At 40.8% G+C, this 19,666-nt stretch overlaps 1 protein-coding gene across 1 annotated transcript; it reads right to left on the bottom strand.

Moving 5' to 3' along the window:
* Positions 1–6,551: 6,551 nt before the first annotated feature.
* On the bottom strand, positions 6,552–13,860 carry pnp6 (purine nucleoside phosphorylase 6). Its single transcript, XM_080028370.1, has 6 exons — positions 13,740–13,860; positions 10,801–10,970; positions 10,584–10,687; positions 7,931–8,106; positions 7,651–7,841; positions 6,552–7,089 (listed from the first exon to the last, which is right to left on the bottom strand). The coding sequence occupies exons 1-6, from the start codon at positions 13,772–13,774 to the stop codon at positions 6,893–6,895; spliced, it is 873 nt and encodes a 290-aa protein (XP_079884496.1). The 5' UTR covers positions 13,775–13,860; the 3' UTR covers positions 6,552–6,892.
* Between the last annotated feature and the right edge of the window lie 5,806 nt (positions 13,861–19,666).

Here is a 19,666-nt window from a genome sequence, read left to right as displayed (position 1 = left end):
CAGGAAGAATATGAATGATATTTTTCATTGACTCACACATGCTTTGAAAAACCCTTTGATAAGTAGCCTACTGGTTGTGTAAAACGAGCCCTAAATATTCACCTGACCCTTTTCGCAGACGAAGGAAGAACACATATGTATCTATTAACCAAAACGATGTCTCTATTCCATTCGAGTGTCCCAGTAAATAAGGCAAGGAAGTGGAGTACCTAAATCGAATGCAGTTGTTTTTAATTAATTAATGTTCTGCTATCATATGTCAAAATGTGTGATGTGACAGGGGCTTATTGAGGCGAAACAATAGTTTAAAGTCACTGAAGTCGTGAAAAAATCATTATTTGTTTGGCCACTGGGGGGCTATAGAACAGGCAGGGGGAAATTTGCCTAGCTTAGCATAAAGACTGAAGCAGGAGTTAGCAGTTGCAGCTTTGCTCACCCCAGAATTAAAAAAATATGCCAATTAAACCTCATACAACTATGACACATTTTTATGTTGTATCTTTAATCCAATCTCTTGTGGTTTTAACATGGATTACATGGTGTAATTACTTATTGACAAACAACAGTTTATCTATCTGGTAAGCACTAGCAGTATTAATGATCAATGAATCCATTTGTGAGCCTATCTTTAGTATTGGTCTCTGTACAGGAATAACCCTCTAAATAAAGAGTCACTAGAGCAGTTTCCCTCTTCCTGCTCCTTTCAGTCCTCATGCTGAGCTAAGCTAACCGCCTCCGGGCTCTGTCTCCATTCTTAACACAGACATCAGAGTGTAATCTTCAGATCTCACTCTTTAAAAGAAAGTGAATTGGCTTATTCCCATGCATGCATGTTGAACCATCCTATTGTGTCGATGTTCTACATATATTGGCCGCGTTTCCCAGAATCGTTAAGAGCCTCTTTGGGCTAAGTACTACTTTGGAGCGCTCTTAAGAACGCTGTGAAAGAAGAATGCGTTTCCCAGATTCCTTCTTAGCGAAAGTAGTACTTTCACTAAGATGGAACTGTACGACGGCGCTGACCCACTCTTTCAACCTTCTTAGCGACCAAATCGTCAGTGATCATGCCACATCAGGGAAATTTATTTCCTCCACTTTTCGAAATAATAAAAGAATGTTCAATGCGGACCTGGAGCAATAAACATAAACTAATAGTAGAGAAAAAAATGTTTTAATGAATTACACGTTTACGTTTTCCACACACATGTGAGTTTATAGTACTACACATAAAAAAGCATCCACAACCCTGTGGCATTTGACAGATATCAAGGAAACAGATTTAATTGAACTCAGCTGAACCTCATCCAGAGCGGCTCCACCTGCTATAAAGGCGTTGCCAAAGTCCGCGCGTGTGAGAAACCATGGCTGCAATACAACAGCCTCGCCGTGCACGAAGCCAGACGGTTTACATAGATGCATACGTGCGTCGGCACTTCTCCCCACTGGACGTGCTATCAGACCGGGCAGTCCAGGCAAAGTACCGACTGCCCCGGCCGTGCGGAGATCCAACGGCTGATCACTCTGGTGTCTCCACACACATGCAATTTTTCCTTCAGCCCGGAGATGCAGCTTCTGGCTGTGCTGCGTTTTTAAGAACATATCAACCTCTTCTGAGGTCCAACAACCCCCAGCCCCTACCCCTTTACCACCAGTCACCAAGCACTGATCACTAAACCATAAACCCACAACCACCACATCACCCATATAACTCTCAGGCCTGAAGGCTGAAATAAATAAACAGAACCAGCAGATGTAGGCTACATGTAACGTCCTGCACACTATGAGTATTGCTGCAGTGTCCGGGTGCTTTACCTGAAAGTCTGGCACTGGAATGCTGTTGAAAGGGCGCACTATACGCACACGTCATTAACCTACGCTTAGATAAATTACAAATTGCCTGGGACTTTTTGTTGCTATAGGTTTGACACTCTCATTTCAATGCAAAATGATCCACACAATACATGCTGAAAAGGAAACCAAAGTAGTTTATTGAAACCATATGGGGGAGGGGTTACTCCGCGCTGTCTTTACTGGGCGTCTGCATCACCTGCAACGAAGGGAGATTGATTAGTGAAACCTTCGCACTCTTCCTTTTTGTTTGGTTCTGGAACTCCTGCCACTTCTTCCTCACAGCACGCCAGTCACGCAGGCCACATGGGATGGAGGGGGACATATTTTCGGCTATGGCCTGCCTAACACGGTTCTTCACCGTGATGTTCTTTTTGCCCCTTGTTCCCCCGAATAAAACTGCCCGGTGCTGCCAGACCTCGTCCACTAAGACGCCCATCTCCTCCGCGGTAAACGACGGTGCCCGCTTGTTTCTTTTGCTGCCGCTTTCTTGCACTCTCACATGTGTGTGCCTATCCACGGGGTATATATGCGCTAATGGGCTTGATTACTACTTGGATACACTTGTTGCCACCCCCCCCACCCACACACACACACGATACATGCGTAGCCTAATTCCACCTGTGTGGGGGTGACCACGGGGCGCTGTGTGTGACTTATGCGCTGATAAAGAGGTGGGTGATCGATTCGCCTGGCATCAATTTATTCAGTTTCAGCACGACCGCGGTGGACAGCTCTAAGTACTTCTTTCGCTTCGTCTTAAGCGTTCTCCAAAGAAGGCACCAAAGAAGCCATCTGGGAAACACCCGTATCTTAACGCTCGTTCTTTGGCGAACCCTTCTTTCGACCCTTCTTTGGCCCCAAAGAACGATCGATTCTGGGAAACGCGGCCAATAACTGTTCCATCAAATGTTTCAGTAGTGGACGTGGCCAGTATAGTGTTTTGGGTAACACTTTACAATAAGGGTACATTAATTAACTGTTAGTTAATGGTAAGTTAATGCTCAATAAGCATTAACTAAGCAGTTACTATTAATAACTGCCTGATTAATGCTTAATGAGCATTAATTAAGCCTTAACTGTCTGCTATGCTTAGTTAATGCTTAACTAAGTTTTAGTTAACTAAGCATAGTAAATGCTAAACCGAGCATTATCCTACAGTTAATAACTAAGCATCTAAAGTTAGTTGATGCCTAATAAGCATAAACTACACATTAACTAACCGTAAATAGCATTAAATAACAATTAATTGATTAACCCTTATTGTAAAGTGTTACCGTGTTTGGTCATCATATCACAGCTATGAGACCTATGCGTATAAGTATTTTGTACTTTCAGTGCTAAGATTTTTATTTAAGATGCTCCACTAAACCTACTTGACATTACGATGCCTGTACATGCATTGTTGAATTTGACCTATCACGTCTTCTCAGAGGTAAATAAGTTATTTTCCAGATCCACCCTGCCCGCCGGTGCAGTGCTGACACGGTGCTGGCAGCTGACTCCTTTTGGGATGCAATGTGTGAAAGTCAGCAGACACATTCCCTCGCTAACGCTATTTCTTGTAAAAGTCACATTCAGTAACAGGAGCACTGCTGTCTCATAGACTGTGCGAGCTCAGGTACATGAGAGCGCATGAGACCGGCTTTTGTGTGTGTGTGTGTGTGTGTGTGTGTGTGTGTGTGTGTATGTGTGCTAGTGTTTAAGAGTGTACACTCAGCAGAGCAGTCCCGTTTTATTTCCTCAGCTTCTGTTTTCACCCTATGATAATCAACAGTGGACACTGGGCTCACTTGGCACAGCCACAATAGATAGATCAACATTACTGTACACATGAGGCCTGTCGCCGGCCTGCTGGGACTGCCGACTTAAACACACTTCATTCTCCTCTCTCATTCTCTTTAGTCCCTCCTATCGTCTGTCTTTATCCGGGCGCCCTGTCTCCCACTGCCCTCTATTCAAAGCAGAGTCGGCTATTTGCATCCTTCATATATCTTTGCAGGTGTCTCAATTTTCGCTGTGAGGCTGAGTTGTGAAGCATGAACGTGAACGTGAATGTAAATACAACCCAGCCCAGTATAAGCGTTGTGTTTGTGTTGTCGGGCTGCTTGGTTCATTTGTATTAATATTTCAGCTCCCCAGTGGGCTGCACCCCTACATTCTGTATGTAGATGAATTATGGAACAGAAAGGAACAGGGCACAGAACAGCCATTTCCACTTCATCTCAATCTCACTGCCTCTTCATCTGGTTGAAGTGTGTTTAAAGTGAAGGATTGCTGAACATAGTGAGAGAGCTTGGATGTTTTGGTGAGGTGTGTGTGTGTGTCTCTCTATCTGGCTTCTTTTCACAAATATCTCCCTGTACGTTGAGCCGCATGATCGTTTTCTCCTTGAAAACATCCATAATGATTGATAGAATGGTAATACACACACACACACACACACACACACACACACACACACACACAAACGCACACACACACACACAAACGCACAAACGCATGCACTCATCCCTGACAGAAAACACCAAGCATCCAAATGTCATCTGCATGTTTTTATTTGATTGCAACATTTGGTATGAAAATCCATTGTTTTTTGTTATTTTACAAGTGAAAAGGATTGTTAACTGAAACCTTGATACAGCACCAATGAAGAATAAAAAAAAAAAACAGACCGAACTGCAGAATAACAAGGAAACACAATGCAGACATTTGGATTGGAACAAAGCAAGTCTCCTTGTTTATCATGTATAGAGCAGCTCCCGATTTTACATTTGGATGCTGGCAGGTACCCTTCTGAGTGGGATTCCCCTTTAAGACTTTCATTAGCATCTCAAATGCATGGTGTAAGAGGTGGACTGCTGATGTAGGATTTATCTGGCCTTTACAGCTCTAATGAATGAGAGAGTCAAGGGAACCTGGCAGGAGGTTCCAGATCAGCGCAGAGAAGATTGAAAACTGCAGGCCCAGGTATTACAGTCCTCCCTGATGTTACAGTGGTGTGGTTTATCAATAAAAGTCATACAAATGCAATCAGTCGCAGAAAAAAAAACATTTATACATCACTACTGCTTGGCCAGATTAGCCTTTTGTCAGATTGTATTGTGCTTTTTATCGTGATAGATAAGATTATATATATATATATATATATTAGTGGTGGGCCGATAACGGCGTTAACGTGCTGCGTTAACGCCAGACTCTTATCGGCGATAAAAAAAATATCGCCGTTAATCTCTTATTCCTCTTATTTTAGCGCGGATGTATACCTGGCCGAATTGCACTGTAGTGCACGAGTCAGAACGAGTCCGACTTCGCACCTGTGTACCACATCAAACGTAACGTGCTCACATGGATGCAGCTAGGAAGCCGCCGGGTTTGCTTCAGGGAAAATGTATTTTTAAGAAGCTTCCCAATGGAAACCTCGACAAGACCAAGGTTGTTTGCACCTTGTGCAATGCGGAATTGGTTTACTGTAGGAGTTCTAACAGTCTGTGCTCTCGGAAGCGGCCGGGGCATGCGTGTGTGCAATGGGAGAGCTTTGTGTGGAGAGAAAAAAAAGAGGCAAGGGAAATCGCCAAAGCCAATGCATAGCCTCGACTCATTAAAGGTTGAAAATCACTGAATTACACAACATGTAGGCTAGCCTATGGCTTAAGGCTATGGAAATCATTATGGAAACAATATTTTTTTTTATCAGTGATAGCTCAGCTGATCTCGTTGCTATTGAGACCACGTCCGTCCGCTTTGTTTGACAACTGACAGAGCTGCCAAGTCTCACCCTTTTGGCCGTGAGACACACTCATATCAACCAGCTCACACTCTCACACGCTAGCCTACAACTCAAATTTCTCACGCGGAGAAGTTAATCCCCAAAATAACGATTGTTTTGCGGGACTTTTATTTTGACAGTCTTATATTGAAAAGCTAACGGACATGAGTTCCGTGACATCCTCTTTCTGCACGCGCGTTAACTTGATGCATTAGGTGTGCACCTGCACAGGAGATGAGCCCCTGGTCTGATGCGCCACCTGGCTTGAGAAACACGTTCTCAAAGACTTACTTTGAGTCATTATTTAGGAGCACACACATATTATGAATGAATTCAAATGAGCCATTTTAATCTAGATTAATCTAGATTAATTCCAAAATTAATCTAGATTAATCTAGATTAAAAAAATTAATCTATGCCCACCTCTAATATATATATACTTTATATAAACTAAATGATCTACAATATCATTAAAACTAAGAATCCCTTCATTATTGCACGGCATTGTCGGATACTCATTAAAATGAGTTAAATATCCTTTCAATATCACAAAATAAAGGAAAGTAGTTCCCAGTTGGTCCGTATGATCCTCTTTCATTACAAAAACAATTTCCTATTTTCTGTCATTATCAACTATAAATACGTGGATTAACATCTAAAACAATGCCAGAGAAGAAATGTTTACTCTAGTCCAGCTCAAACATGTCAAGGCCAACAAAAAAGTGCACAGTGTCTCTGAATACCCCTTAAGATAGCAAATTATGATATCATTGGTGGCCGTTGTATACATTTCTCTCATTGAAGACATATTCTGTATACTGTATAGCATGTGCTCATGAAACCAATGCAAGTACAAATAATGGAGGCTGTCACTCTAGCATTTGGTATCACACACAACATGTCAATGTGTCACCTACAGACACAAAGTTCTACTTTCATAACATTTCTTTACGCCTTCATCTGGTGGTTTAGCCTCTTACCACGCTGCTTTGATGAAGACTAGTACTCCAGGGTGTGTCAGTACACCATGACATCACTGGGTGTAGTTACAGCAGGTGTATACTTTTGACCACGCCCACCAATCACAGACAACGGTATTTCACCAAAAGGAAAACATAAAAAATAAACAAATAAAGCCCATTTCTGCCTTCTAATTACTAATTACTTGCTAGTTGCTGCTCTTTAAATTTCAACCATCATTACACATTTGTCAAAGATTTAACTGTGAGGCTGGAAGTTCTGGAGTTGTTTGTCAGCAGAATTGAGGTGAAGGTGCTAGATCTTGGTGATGAGGTTGCTGACGAGCCTCTGGAGGTCCTCGGCTCGGGTCTTGGTAGTCTGTAGCACTTCCTCATGGTTTACCCTGTCAGTGCTTTCATACTGTGTCACAACCTTGTTGGTGATGAGGGACAGACCCAAGACACGCAAGCCACAGTGACGGGCCACCACCACCTCTGGCACTGTACTCATACCTACATGGAGGGAATAACATGCCTTAATCACATCAATCAATCAATCAATCAATCAATCATCTATCTATCTATCTATCTATCTATCTATCTATCTATCTATCTATCTATCTATCTATCTATCTATCTATCTATCTATCTATCTATCTATCTATCTATCTATCTATATAGCACTTTCAAAAAAGTGGGAGACTTCTAGGAGCCCAAAATATATCCTGTATCTGCTGAAAACTTTCTAAAAACTCGCTTAATTTCCAAATACTGAACCAGAAATCAGAAAACTTTAGAAAACTTTATTGTCTGTCGTAACAGAAAATCAATGAAATTAACTAATTTATTTTCCTTGTCTCCATTTCTTTGGACGGCAAAACTGCATCCTGAAAATTCATGCCTTTTCTGCCACTAGCAGTTCAGATTCTGAGGCGACTACTACCTCTGAATTTGTTGTATTCATATTCACTTAAACCTCCTCGCTAAGCATCTCCTGTTGAAGATGTACTGAAGAGAAACTTTCCCACAACCCATCAGTATCCCTTTAAGTGAGCCTGAGTGAGCTGTACTAACCCACAGCGTCAGCCCCCAGCGTCTGCAGGACTCTGCACTCAGCAATGGTCTCATATGTCGGTCCGGCCACCATGCAGTAAACCCCTTCCTGCAGGAAGCTGTCGCAGCCCTGCTCCTCTGCTGTATGCCTGGCTAGAACCATCAGCTCCCGGTCATATGCATCCGACATGCAGAGGAAACGCACTCCAAATCTGGAATGTTATTAAATAAAATACAGTAAATAAGATATAGCAATACAAAGATTCACTTCAATAGTTCTGCCCTGAGGTTTGTGCTGTACCTTTCATCATTGGGGCCACAAAGCGGGTTTTCCCCTGCAAAGCCCGGCATGTTGATCTGATCTTTAATAAGCATGATGTCTCCCACATTGTAGCTGCCGTTGAGTCCCCCTGATGCATTTGTCACAATCAGAGTTTCCACACCCAGGAGGGAGAAGACACGAACGGGGTACGTCACCTGCAATGACAAACATGGCATCCCTCAGAGACAGAGCCTGTGGTATTTGTATTGCTTTGATGTACACCAGAATATAACCAGTTACGAGTTAGAAGATTGGTGTCACCTCGGAACAACAGAGGAGAAAATGCACCACTTGAAAAGCCAGAATTTTAAAAGGACATTCTGGCATTTTTTTATGTCAAAACACTGTAGGTTCTTATTCTGTTTTTGTTAACTGTGCATGTCTAAAGAAGTTGTGCTTCTGTACCTACCTTTATACGGCAGCTGATGGCCCGTAAACTACTGTTGTTCCTTCTCACTGCAGTCACATATGGAAATTGCTTTTTCTATGTCATATTTCCCTACAGCTTGAATGGCCTGTGAAAGTGTTTTTCTAGTTGGTGCAGAAGTTTTTTCAAGTAACCGGTTGCTTGATAAGGTCAGGGCTGTCATGTTGGAACATTGGCCTGTTTGAATCAAGTTTTGGATAATATAGTGATGGACTGTTTGTTGCAAGTGTACTTGTAGCCTTGTTAGATATGTAAGGCAAGCTGCATATATATAATAGCCATTGTTTGGCAGGTATTTGAGCAAAAAGTACAGTATTAAAAACATTTATTAAAAACAATTAAAAAAAGGTTTTGTACAGACCAACAGACTAACATTGCTATCCACAGAGCAATGCCACTAGTGTGGGTAATACAAACTGATTGTCGTCTAATATTCAGTCATCTTCTGTTCAGTCTAGGATTTTGTTCAGTTTGCCAAGAAGGGTTTCAAATCCATTACACAGGTCGCTTGATGTTTTTTTGATCCCCCCAACTGAGCCTTCAAGGCAGCGCTGCCTGGAAGGCCCAAACCCTAGCCTTAACCCTAACCCTTACCAGGCAGTGGTGCCTTGAAGGCTCAGTTGGGGGCACAACACACCAAACACCACACAGGTCAAAGCCTAGCACAACCACAACTTCCTACAAAATCATATTAGTAATATAGAATAGAATAGAATAGAATAGAATAGAATAGAATAGAATAGAATAGAATAGAATAGAAATCCTTTATTGTCATTGTATTGTTCAGGATACAATGACATTAGGAACACCATTCCTGGTTGGTGCATAACATACCAATGCATATAAAACACATACCACACACATTGCATACAGCCTTAAAACACCACGTCATACTGCAAAAAAAAACACACACAAAAAAACACATCGCACACATATATAAACCCATTACACAGTAGATGTAGCTTGTTAAAGGGCCAGAGTCAATAAATATAAAGTGCCAGTGTGCTACATATGATCTGGTGACAATTTTCCCCAGTTCGCATGGGTGCAATCTTTTTGAGTTCAGCTCAGTTTATGGTGATTCAGTTCGAGGCATTTCTGTCTAAAGTCCTAAGTGGATACAGGATGATCATAATGCATCTGGCTTTCTATTACTGTACGCAACTGGATTTTATGACTATGTGGGATTATATGGATAATTTTATGTTTATGGAACATCACAGTTTGTAATAAAATGAAACCAGAATAAAAGTGTCTCCACAGGTCAAAGTCCCCACATCAACACTATTACTGTCATCACTGAGCTGATCCTTCAACTCACATTGTATACTGCTAGCCAAAGGTTGAACGAGGATGAGATAATAAAGAAAAACATACATGTCCCTGAGAGCAATGGTTTATATATAAGGTTTGTAAAACTATAAGAAAGTAAATCCATGTGCAAAGTTCTAGTTACAAACACTTTAAGTAACAGGCCAACATTATTATTGAAACTTAATGGATGTTAAAAAGGAACTTAAAAAGAGAAAGGCATAAAACGAATCCTGTGTCTCCTTTTGTGACAAGAATAACAAGTGTTTGGACATGTCCATGGTTCAGAGATTAAGCTAACACTTACAGAAGCTGTGAATGTTTTCCTCAAAGTGACTTTAAAGTGCCTCAGTTATCCAGTATAGTAGATCATTCACATCAGCAAAGTTTCAAAGTGCAGAAGCAAGGTGGTCAGTGACAGAAATTGAGACCAAAAGCTCCTCACAAGGCAACTTAGTGTTGGAAGAAATTGATATGTCTCACATCTCTGCACCATCCAGTGTTTACATGCGGATATCATTCAAATTTAATTAACATTAATTCATTAATCATGTTATCGCAGCCTAATAGTAAATTAGACCATTGCCATGCAAATTTGTTAAGCAATCCTTTCTTCATCAACATGTGCAGGTCAGAATTTCTTCCCTTCTAATCCCGTGAAATATTTGATCATCTGCTGTATAGACTGCAACAGGTGGTTTACAGTTGTCTGTTACAAAGTTAGAATTTCCTCTGTGAGCATGTTAGCATGCTGACATTAGCATCTAGTTACATCTGTGCATACCCACACAGCCAATAGTAGACTGCCTGTAGGCTTTAAGGCTTGTTATTATTTTAAACTTATGTACAAAACCAGTTAATTTTGAAGGTTGTTGTTACCACACTAAAGCTCACCGTTTGCATGTTGTAGCCCTCGTAGAAGTGGAATCTCCCCTGCATGCACACAATCTCACGGCCCTGCAGTGTCCCGAACACCAGCTGACCAGCATGGCCTGGCACTGTCCAGCACATATACAGTATGAGAAGATACTAGCATGCACTTATGTACAGTTTCCAAACACCTTTAATTAGTCTTTGGATTAAAATGATCGTTTTTTCAGCGACAACTTACCAGTGCTGACAGGAAAACGTGGAATAGCTTTATACGGAAACACAGTCTTGTTACCCAGCAGGTCGGCCAAACTGCCTAGGCCTGAACCACAGATTATGGCCACTTTAGGACGCTGCTCTGTGTGTGCCAGCAGCCAATCTGCTGTCTCCTTACATTCTTCATAACTGTATCTGAAAGCAATGGTAAAAATATGAATTCATTTGGTTTCTAAACCAAAGCTATGATGTGTTAAAGCTGTTGCATCTAAGTTTCCGAGCAGCAGGAACAGGAATATGAACTCAAATGAAATCACAGCTAACATGAGGGAAATGTAAAAGTCTCTTTCACCAATAGAATAAGAATGTGTAGGGAAAGTACAGTGGAAGAATGTAATTAATGGAACAGATGCACTGAAAAAAATTAGCAAAATACTCAATTTGGAAACAACACAAAAACAACACATACACAAAACAATTGCATTGAGGAATCTATGGAAAGTAAAATGTTTTGACAAATACACTTCCTGAAACTAGCGCCATGCTGTCGCTCATTGTCATGAAACTATAAAATGTTCCTGTAACAACCGTATTAAATAACAGTCAAAAGAGCCATGGACGGGAGGACTCTGAAATAGAGGAGGAAAGGAATATTGTGCGAATTGTTTTTTTTATTAAACTGCGTGAATCACGTATGGATTTTTATTATGCCATATTGAGTGTACCAACCTAACTCGCAAAACTACATCATACAACGTCTGAAACACTCTGTTATTCTGGTTAGAAATGTTGTTGAGAGCTATAATTAGTAAATAATAATAATTCAAGGCTGCAGTCTTATCCAGAACCATCTGCACAAGAACAGAGCCTGAAGATTTTGTGCCCAATTTAGAGCTGCCATATTAGATGACAGCCATATCAGAATAGCCTTCGGTGTTCAATCTTCCCACATTTCACCCTTTTGGTATTATTTAATTTGAGCTAAAAAAGGAGCTGGCATATCTTTTTTTACAGTAAGGCTGTTTGTACCTGGGACTCGACAGGCAAAAGTCAAAGTAATGATCTTTCGCCATAGTGAATAATGCCCCAACCAATGCTCTGTGGTTTTCTGACTGGATGAGCAATACAAACTTCATCATGATAAAAATGAAGAATAAGTGTCTCTCTGTTTTGTCAGTAAATCTGTAAAAGGATGAGCAGAACACCCTAGAAGTAATCTATTTACTCTCTACAGCACAGCCACAATTGTTGTATATGACTGAATGCCTGTCAGTTGCAGAAGTTACCCCTCACATTGGTCTTCAGTTTATAATGGCAACTACACATAAACACACACAGTAACACTCAGGCGTACATACAGGTGACTGATTTAACTTATGCTGCTCTTTTGGTGTGTGATTCATAAACAAACCCGTTAGACCGGTGCCAGCAGAGGCAGGGAACAACTGACTGTAACTCTGTCAGTCCTTCATTTAACACAACTTAACTTAACTTACTTAACACAACAGATAAAAAAAAAAGTTTTATCTTATCTGTGAGTCATAAACCCAAGAAACTGAAACGAGCTGACGACAGCGGTGGCGTGCAACATATCTTATCAACCATAAAACATATTGCCATTTAATGTGTCTGTAATTATGCTGTAATATTTTATATTAGCGCCACTGAAATGTGCTCATGAGCAAGGAGCAAAGGGGTAAAACTTAATTGTGTCCTAAATGTCTCCCACTGATGAATTTCCGAATAGCTAAGTAGACTGTCCAAACCCAAAGCTAACGACAGAGAAAATAGTGGACATTTTGACAATGGCTAAACCTCCAACCTAACCTCAGCCACCTTTCATTAAACAACAATGTGTGATATTTTAAATATCTAGTCTACAATACCATTTCTGGCCTTGCTGTTTTTCCTGTTGTTTGGAAGCATTTACACAAAAATTATACCATGTAATGACGCTAACTATTTATATTTTTTTGTTAATAGCCTATGTGTGAAATCCCTCTATATTCATTAAGCAATAACTTAAACAGTAGCCTATACGCAGTTCATAACACAGGTCAACTCCCAGTCATTCAGCTTTGCAGTAATTGCCAGATAAAATTTCGAGCCTGTCCTTTTTAATTTCCCCTCATTTATTTATGGATTTTAAACCTGTAAACCTGTTTTTATTTTTTTATTTGAATCGAACTTCTTGTTTTTCAATAGCCTGCAATTTATTTTTGTCTCAAATACTGCTTAATTTTGTGTTTAACTAGGCTTATCTGTCAGCACATAGGCCTATGCCTCTATGCCTAAGCAACAGGAAGTGAGCTCGTGGGCTCTCCCCTCTCTGGAGCTCGCGGACCAGCCAGCGGCTCGTGGAGCTGTCCGAGGTGCTGCCATAACTTTGTATTCAAGCACCAGAGCAGATGATCGGAGCGGGACGGGACATGATGGGCTGTCAGCCACGCATATGGCAGCTATTTCGCAGCACATTCCTAAAACTGTCCGGACTGGTTAAGCTCTGAGGACGTCAGTGAACAAGATAAACAAGACTGGCGTCATAAAAGCATGTCTGCAACAAAGATAAACGAAAGGAATTGTTTGTGTAAAGAGAAAGCAGACTTCAAAGTTACCTCGTATGGCTACCACCTGTAACATAGCCTACACAATTAGGCTACGTCAGAGAGAGGGGTCATCCCGGGAGGAAAAGCCCCGGTAAGGCTATGCTACTAATCCTCAGAATAAAGCTTTCTTGTTAGTGTTAGGCGTTCCAGAAGAATCCACATAGCACATGTAGGCCTAATATGCTATAGCTCTAATGTGTTTTACAAATGTCACTAGCGAAATGCTTTGAACACCTCTGGATGTAGTAGCCTATAGCCTACCTTAATAGGCCTATAATTAGGCAACAGGGTAGCCCTGACAACCATGAGGTTCAATTCCCTCGGGTCCACCACCAACATCCAGCATTATCGGTCTTACCTGCACTGGCTGGAGAAAGAGCCCTCCGCTTCCATATCTGGTGATAATGAGTGGGATCAACGCACTCACAAGACGTTGTTTGGGTATTTGTTGACAGACGCTTCCCGTGCTGAGCTGGCTGATGGAACTGCTGATGGAGATTCTGCTGCGCCGGACGCAGTGGCGGAGGTCATGCTGCGCGCCGACGTCATGACGTATACAGGGCGAAGGGGCTGGGCATACGCGGAGTCCCGGTCCTTTTGAACCACACAATCCAATTTTCTACCAGGCTGGGCAGCTCAATGATCCGTTCACTAAGGCAGAGCTCGGAACAGGGGGAGAAACAATGAGTGGGCAGCAGAGGGAAAAAGCAAAAATGCAGCATACACATTTTTCAAAATGATCTTGCAAGTCACTGAGTTTGGTTAAACATAGCCAATCAAACTCAGGGAACTCGTGTGCCCGAAATTTCTCTCTCTCTCTCTCTCTCTCTCTCTCTCTCTCTCTCTCTCTCTTTCACCCTGTCTCTCACACAGGCACACACACACACACACACACACACACACACACACACACACACACACACACACACACACACACACACACACACACACACACACACCTGGCTGGGCAACTATTCAAGTATTCAATTGGGCAGGAAGAGAAAGCAAAAGTAACAACAGCTGTAATAACAAGACTGCATGTCAGAGAAAACTATAAACCATATGCCAATCGGCATAAAGGCCTGGAAGGTTAATACTGCAATTTCCTGCCTTTTCCTCATGCCCACTGTGCTTTCAAATATCCCTTGTTTAGTCGTGCACACACGCGGCCGGACACACACACACGCGGACACGCACGCACACACACACACACACACACACACACACACACACACACACACACACACACACACACACACACACACACACACACACACACACACACACAAATACACACTGTGGTCATTTCATGTTGGTTTACAGCTTGGCGTGAGTCAGATTGGCATTTAGTATCATCTAATAAAACTGACTCTTTTTTGATTGGTTTCGTGCATAGGTCACAACTAGTCACATTTTCAAAACTATTCACACAGTCAGCAATACAGAAGCCAATGTGGTCCAAACTGTGGCTAATTTTTCACACAAAATTTTTTGTATTTTCACACAAAATGCATAACTGTAAGTGACCACATTTACCAAAATACAAAAGCTCTTTTACCCATGTTTATTATAGCCTACTGTTTTTAAAACTCTTTTTCTGCTTAACCTTATTGAAATGTATTGAAGATCTTCGAAGAATATTACGAATATGTGAAGAAAAATACACGGCTAATTGCAATTTCAGCTGAAAGCACAACAATTGTGCCAGCAGAGGATAAACATTGAAGGGCAAGAACTCTCCTGTTTTTGTAGTTATCTTTGAAAATGTGGCATTGTTCAATCGTGGCATAGAGTTTTGAACAAGTGGCTTCGGTTGAGACCAATGCACCAAAAACAATGTCTATGTCTAGTCAATGTCTGAGTGGAACTATGTCTCACTTTGAGTGAAAGAGGCAAGACAAGTGGCTTTACTTAGAGAAAAGGTCAAAATCATTATCTGACATACACTCACAGGCCACTTTATTAAGCACACCTGTACCTGTTCAGTTGCTTGTAAAAACAAATAGCTAATCAGCCAATCACATGGCAGCAACTCAATGCATTTAGGCATGTAGACATGGTCAAGACAACATGGTGAAGTTCAAACCGAGCATCAGAATGGGGAAGAAAGGGGATTTACAGTAAGTGACTTTGAACGGTGCACGGTTGATGGTGCACGGCAGGATGGATCCATGGTTTCATGTTGTTTACGCCAAATTCTGAACCTGCCATCTGAATTTCACAACTGCAATCAAGACTCATCAGACCAGGAAAGATTTTTCCAATCTTCTATTGTCCAATTTTGATGAGCCTGTGCAAATTTTAGCCTCAGTTTCCTGATCTTAGCTGACAGAAGTGGCACCCGGTCGGGTCTTCTGCTGCTGTAGCCCATCTGCTTCAAGGTTAGACGTGTTGTGCGAAAAGAGATGCTATTCTGCATACCATGGTTGTAACGAGTGGTTATTTGAGCTACTGTTGCCTTTATATCACCTCAAACTATAGTCTGCCCATTCTCCTCTGACCTCTGACATCAACAAGGCATTTTTGTCCACACAACTGCCGCTCACTGGATATTTTTCCTTTTTCGGAACATTCTCTGTAAACCCTGGTTGTTTGTGAACATCTCAGTAGATCAGCAGTTTCTGAAATACTCAGACCAGCCCGTCTGGCACCGTGAACCATGCACGTTCAAAGTCACTTAAACCCCCTTTCTTCCCCATTCTGTTGCTCGGTTTGAACTTCAGCAAGTTGTCTTGGCCACGTCCACATCCCTAAATGCATTGAGCTACTGCCATGTGATTGGCTGATTAGTTAGGCTATGTGTTAACAAGAAATTGAACAGGCATACCTAATAAAGTGGCCGGTGAGTGTAGGTCTATATTAGGCTATTGTTAAAGGATAAGCATATGCCTAGGCCCAAAAAAAGGGAGAAGTTAACAAAAATAGGCCTATTTGCTTCCATTAGGCCTAGCCTACAGTACATGCCATAGGCTAGCCCTACTTCTACTCCACTAAGCAAGTGTTGTGGACTAGCATAGCCTACTTTTTTACCTGGCTACAGCTTTATTTCACAGATTAAAGGGGCACTGTGTAATATGACACCATCAAGAAAGTTCTAGAAAATTCTAGAATGCAACGCTCCCTGGGTAACCAAACCCCTTTTGAATAATAACAGAAAGATATATCTTCTATAGGCCTACTATTTGTTAAATGTTTATTGTTGCATTATTGAGGAGAGCTTGGAACACAAACATTTAATTGCCAGCTATGACTGCTTGCCTGTTATGTTGTGCATTTGACGAATAAACTAACTTGAACTTGTAAGTCTATGGTTTATCCAATACAAGTTAGATTATTTAGAAAAAGGATGAAATAGAGGAAATTCTATTTTTTTTTATACGTTTCAAAATAACCTGGCTGTCTCAAACCCTGGCCATTACAAGGGTGTTGTCCTGACACCGGCAGACACCTCAAAAAACGGTAGGCCTGGGCCTCTAGCCAATCAGAAAACACTTTACAGGGAAGCCCTTGAGGTGTGTTACCATAGCAACAAAGCACAACGGAGCGGACTGAGGGTTTGTGACTGACTACGGAGAGCTTAATGTAGCGTTAAACTGCAGTTAATTAATCTACTGAGTGGTAATACTTACAAATTTGTTTCCACACACAGATTCAAACGGTAAATCTACTTAAACCTGAAGTGTCGTAGGGGAAGTGTTTGTCCAGGTAGAACATATTGAACAGCCTAATGACAGGGTGATTGAAAACCTCGGCAACGCCAAGTATTTGATAATTACGGCGAATTTATAGCCTAATAATGTCCTTGCATATTCTAATAATAGCTAAGTAATTATAAATAATTTGTCAAGTTTAAAGTGAGCAGGATACATTTTCTCCAAAAGTAATGAGGATGCTTTGAGGACTTGTTGCACTTCACTTTATTTGCTAAGGAGAACTAACCTTGATAGCTACTGTTAGCTTATAGCAACACATCGAGTATGACCAACAGCTTTGGTAATTGCATATTTAGTCTAAAATACACACTTATTTGATATCCGTTATTATTATTTGGAGAATTTATTTAATTTTCTTATTTGTCCTACATGTCCCTTTTCTCTTTTTACAGGTGAACTCACTCAAGAGCAAATCTAAAATGACAGCCATTCAGTTTCCCACAAGAACAAAGACCAAATTGTCTTTGCCATACAATCTCGTTCTAAAGGAGGACAAGCAGAGGAGGAGGGTGAGGATATGGCATTGCATTTGCACCTTATTGCTTCCCTCAGCAGTCAGCATAAATAAAGATCATGTCGTGACTGCAAGTTGCGCAACTCTCTTTCCTCAAGATTTGAAAGGGACCAATTTCCTGTGAAGCATGTTTTGGACATTGTCCCATTCTTTTAAAGAAGCCGCTTGAAATGACAGATTGTCCTTATAATTACCTTGGCTTCTTTGAGGGGGAAAAAAAAAATCAATATTTGACTGCAGTCTTTTTTTTGTGTGTAATGACCTCTGCTCAGCATTTTCAGGCCTCTGCTCTCTCCCTGGCATTTTTTTTACTCTGCCAAGATTAGGAAGCACTTTTACTAAGCTTTTTCTTAGGTCAAAATTAGATTCCACATAAAACAGATTAGCTCTCCTTACAGTTAATTTATTTAAAATTTGGTGATAGCTAATTCATATGTTGTTTGAAAAACCTTGTTGTCATTTCTGTCTGCAAAGTAATACATGTTATAATAATAACTTATTAATAGTATTAGTAAATATCCGAAATATCTCCCACACACAATATGACCTTTGTATTTCTCTACAAAAGGTGGGTACTCTGGGCTATTTTGCCAGCATTTCTTCATGTCAACAATAAATTATTATATTTTAGGAGAAGTCATCATCAAAAGAGAAGCGACATTATTTCACAACTTCACTCTTTTCTAAAGAATTGTTTTTATTCAAGCAACTTTGTTGTCTCTGAATAATAGAACAATAATTACTGGCACTCCCGGCACGCACGCACACACACACACACACACACACACACACACACACACACACACACACACACACACACACACACACACACACACACACACACACACACACACAAAGACACGCCTCTGCTACATTATTCATTTAAACTTTAAGCTAAAATCCTTTACTGACCTTACCTTGAAGTAGGCTAAGTGCAGTTAGATGTTTCTTTACTACGGGTGTGCTGATAAAGAGGTGCCAGAGGATTGTGTGTTGAGATTATATTAACCACAAAATGCTGCAGAAAGGGGAGAATATAAACATTCTCTAAGCTCATGTCAGCAAAGCTGTCAACTTAAAGTGTTCAGTTTTGTGTATAACTTTTGTGCTCATTATCTTTTTCCCCCCATTCCATCAGTGGTAACAGTGCTGTGGTTCTTTGTCATTGTTGAATTACAGTTTTTTTCGATCGCTAAACCACAGTGGGCACAACTGTAGCTCAATGTGCAAAACTCTAACTACAGTCTGCACTACCAACAGTCACTGGAGCTGAACAGTTCCCTTCACCTGCAAAATAGGCTCAGTGCAGCAAACACTATGAATTGTCCCTGTCACTGTCACTCAGAATATGCTCAGAGTACAAACACTAGCATCAAACCCCAATACATAAATTACAAACTTTTAATCTTTACAGTTTGAATAATTTTAGTTATTTCACACAAATTACGTAATATTTTCTTTGATGAAAGGGTGAAATTCTTTCACATGAAATTGTTTATTTTATAACATACCAGTTTTTTTAGGAAAACAAAAATAAATGAAAATCAGAAGTTTGCTTCAATAGATACACATTTTGTATATTTCAAGGAAAACATTTCCAAATGTAGTATTTATCTGTGTAAATATTCTATAATTGTAATACAGAAATCTATCCTGTAATGTTGTCATTTACTGTAAGGATGCAACTCTAAACTGTTTGTTTGCTGGAAAATTCGTATTACAGATGCAACTTTAGATTTTTGCAGATTGGGTTGCACTCTCAACCCTGCCTCTCTCATTGAGAGACCATGATTCACAACAGGGTCTATCAGTGTAGCCCTTACTGTATTTCATCAGACATCTCAGCTCTATGTCTTCTAGGTCTTCCTCCACACATCCACACTCTCACTGCCACTCTTCTCCCTCCAACAACCTGTCTTCATTGGTCCATTTACAAAAAAAAATATATTTTTGAGTTTTCTCTTTATACTGTATATGTTCACTAACAAGTCTAAAACAAGACACCTTCTTAGTGTTTCAGTTGAAATTGCAATCTGCAGTGTTTGAAATGCACTAGGC

Source organism: Ammodytes marinus, assembly GCF_949987685.1.
Source record: "Ammodytes marinus genome assembly, chromosome: 5".
NCBI classification, from domain to species: domain Eukaryota; kingdom Metazoa; phylum Chordata; class Actinopteri; order Uranoscopiformes; family Ammodytidae; genus Ammodytes; species Ammodytes marinus.
The sequence above is the reverse complement of the archived record's forward strand: the minus strand, read 5'-3'. Positions and strand labels throughout refer to the sequence as shown.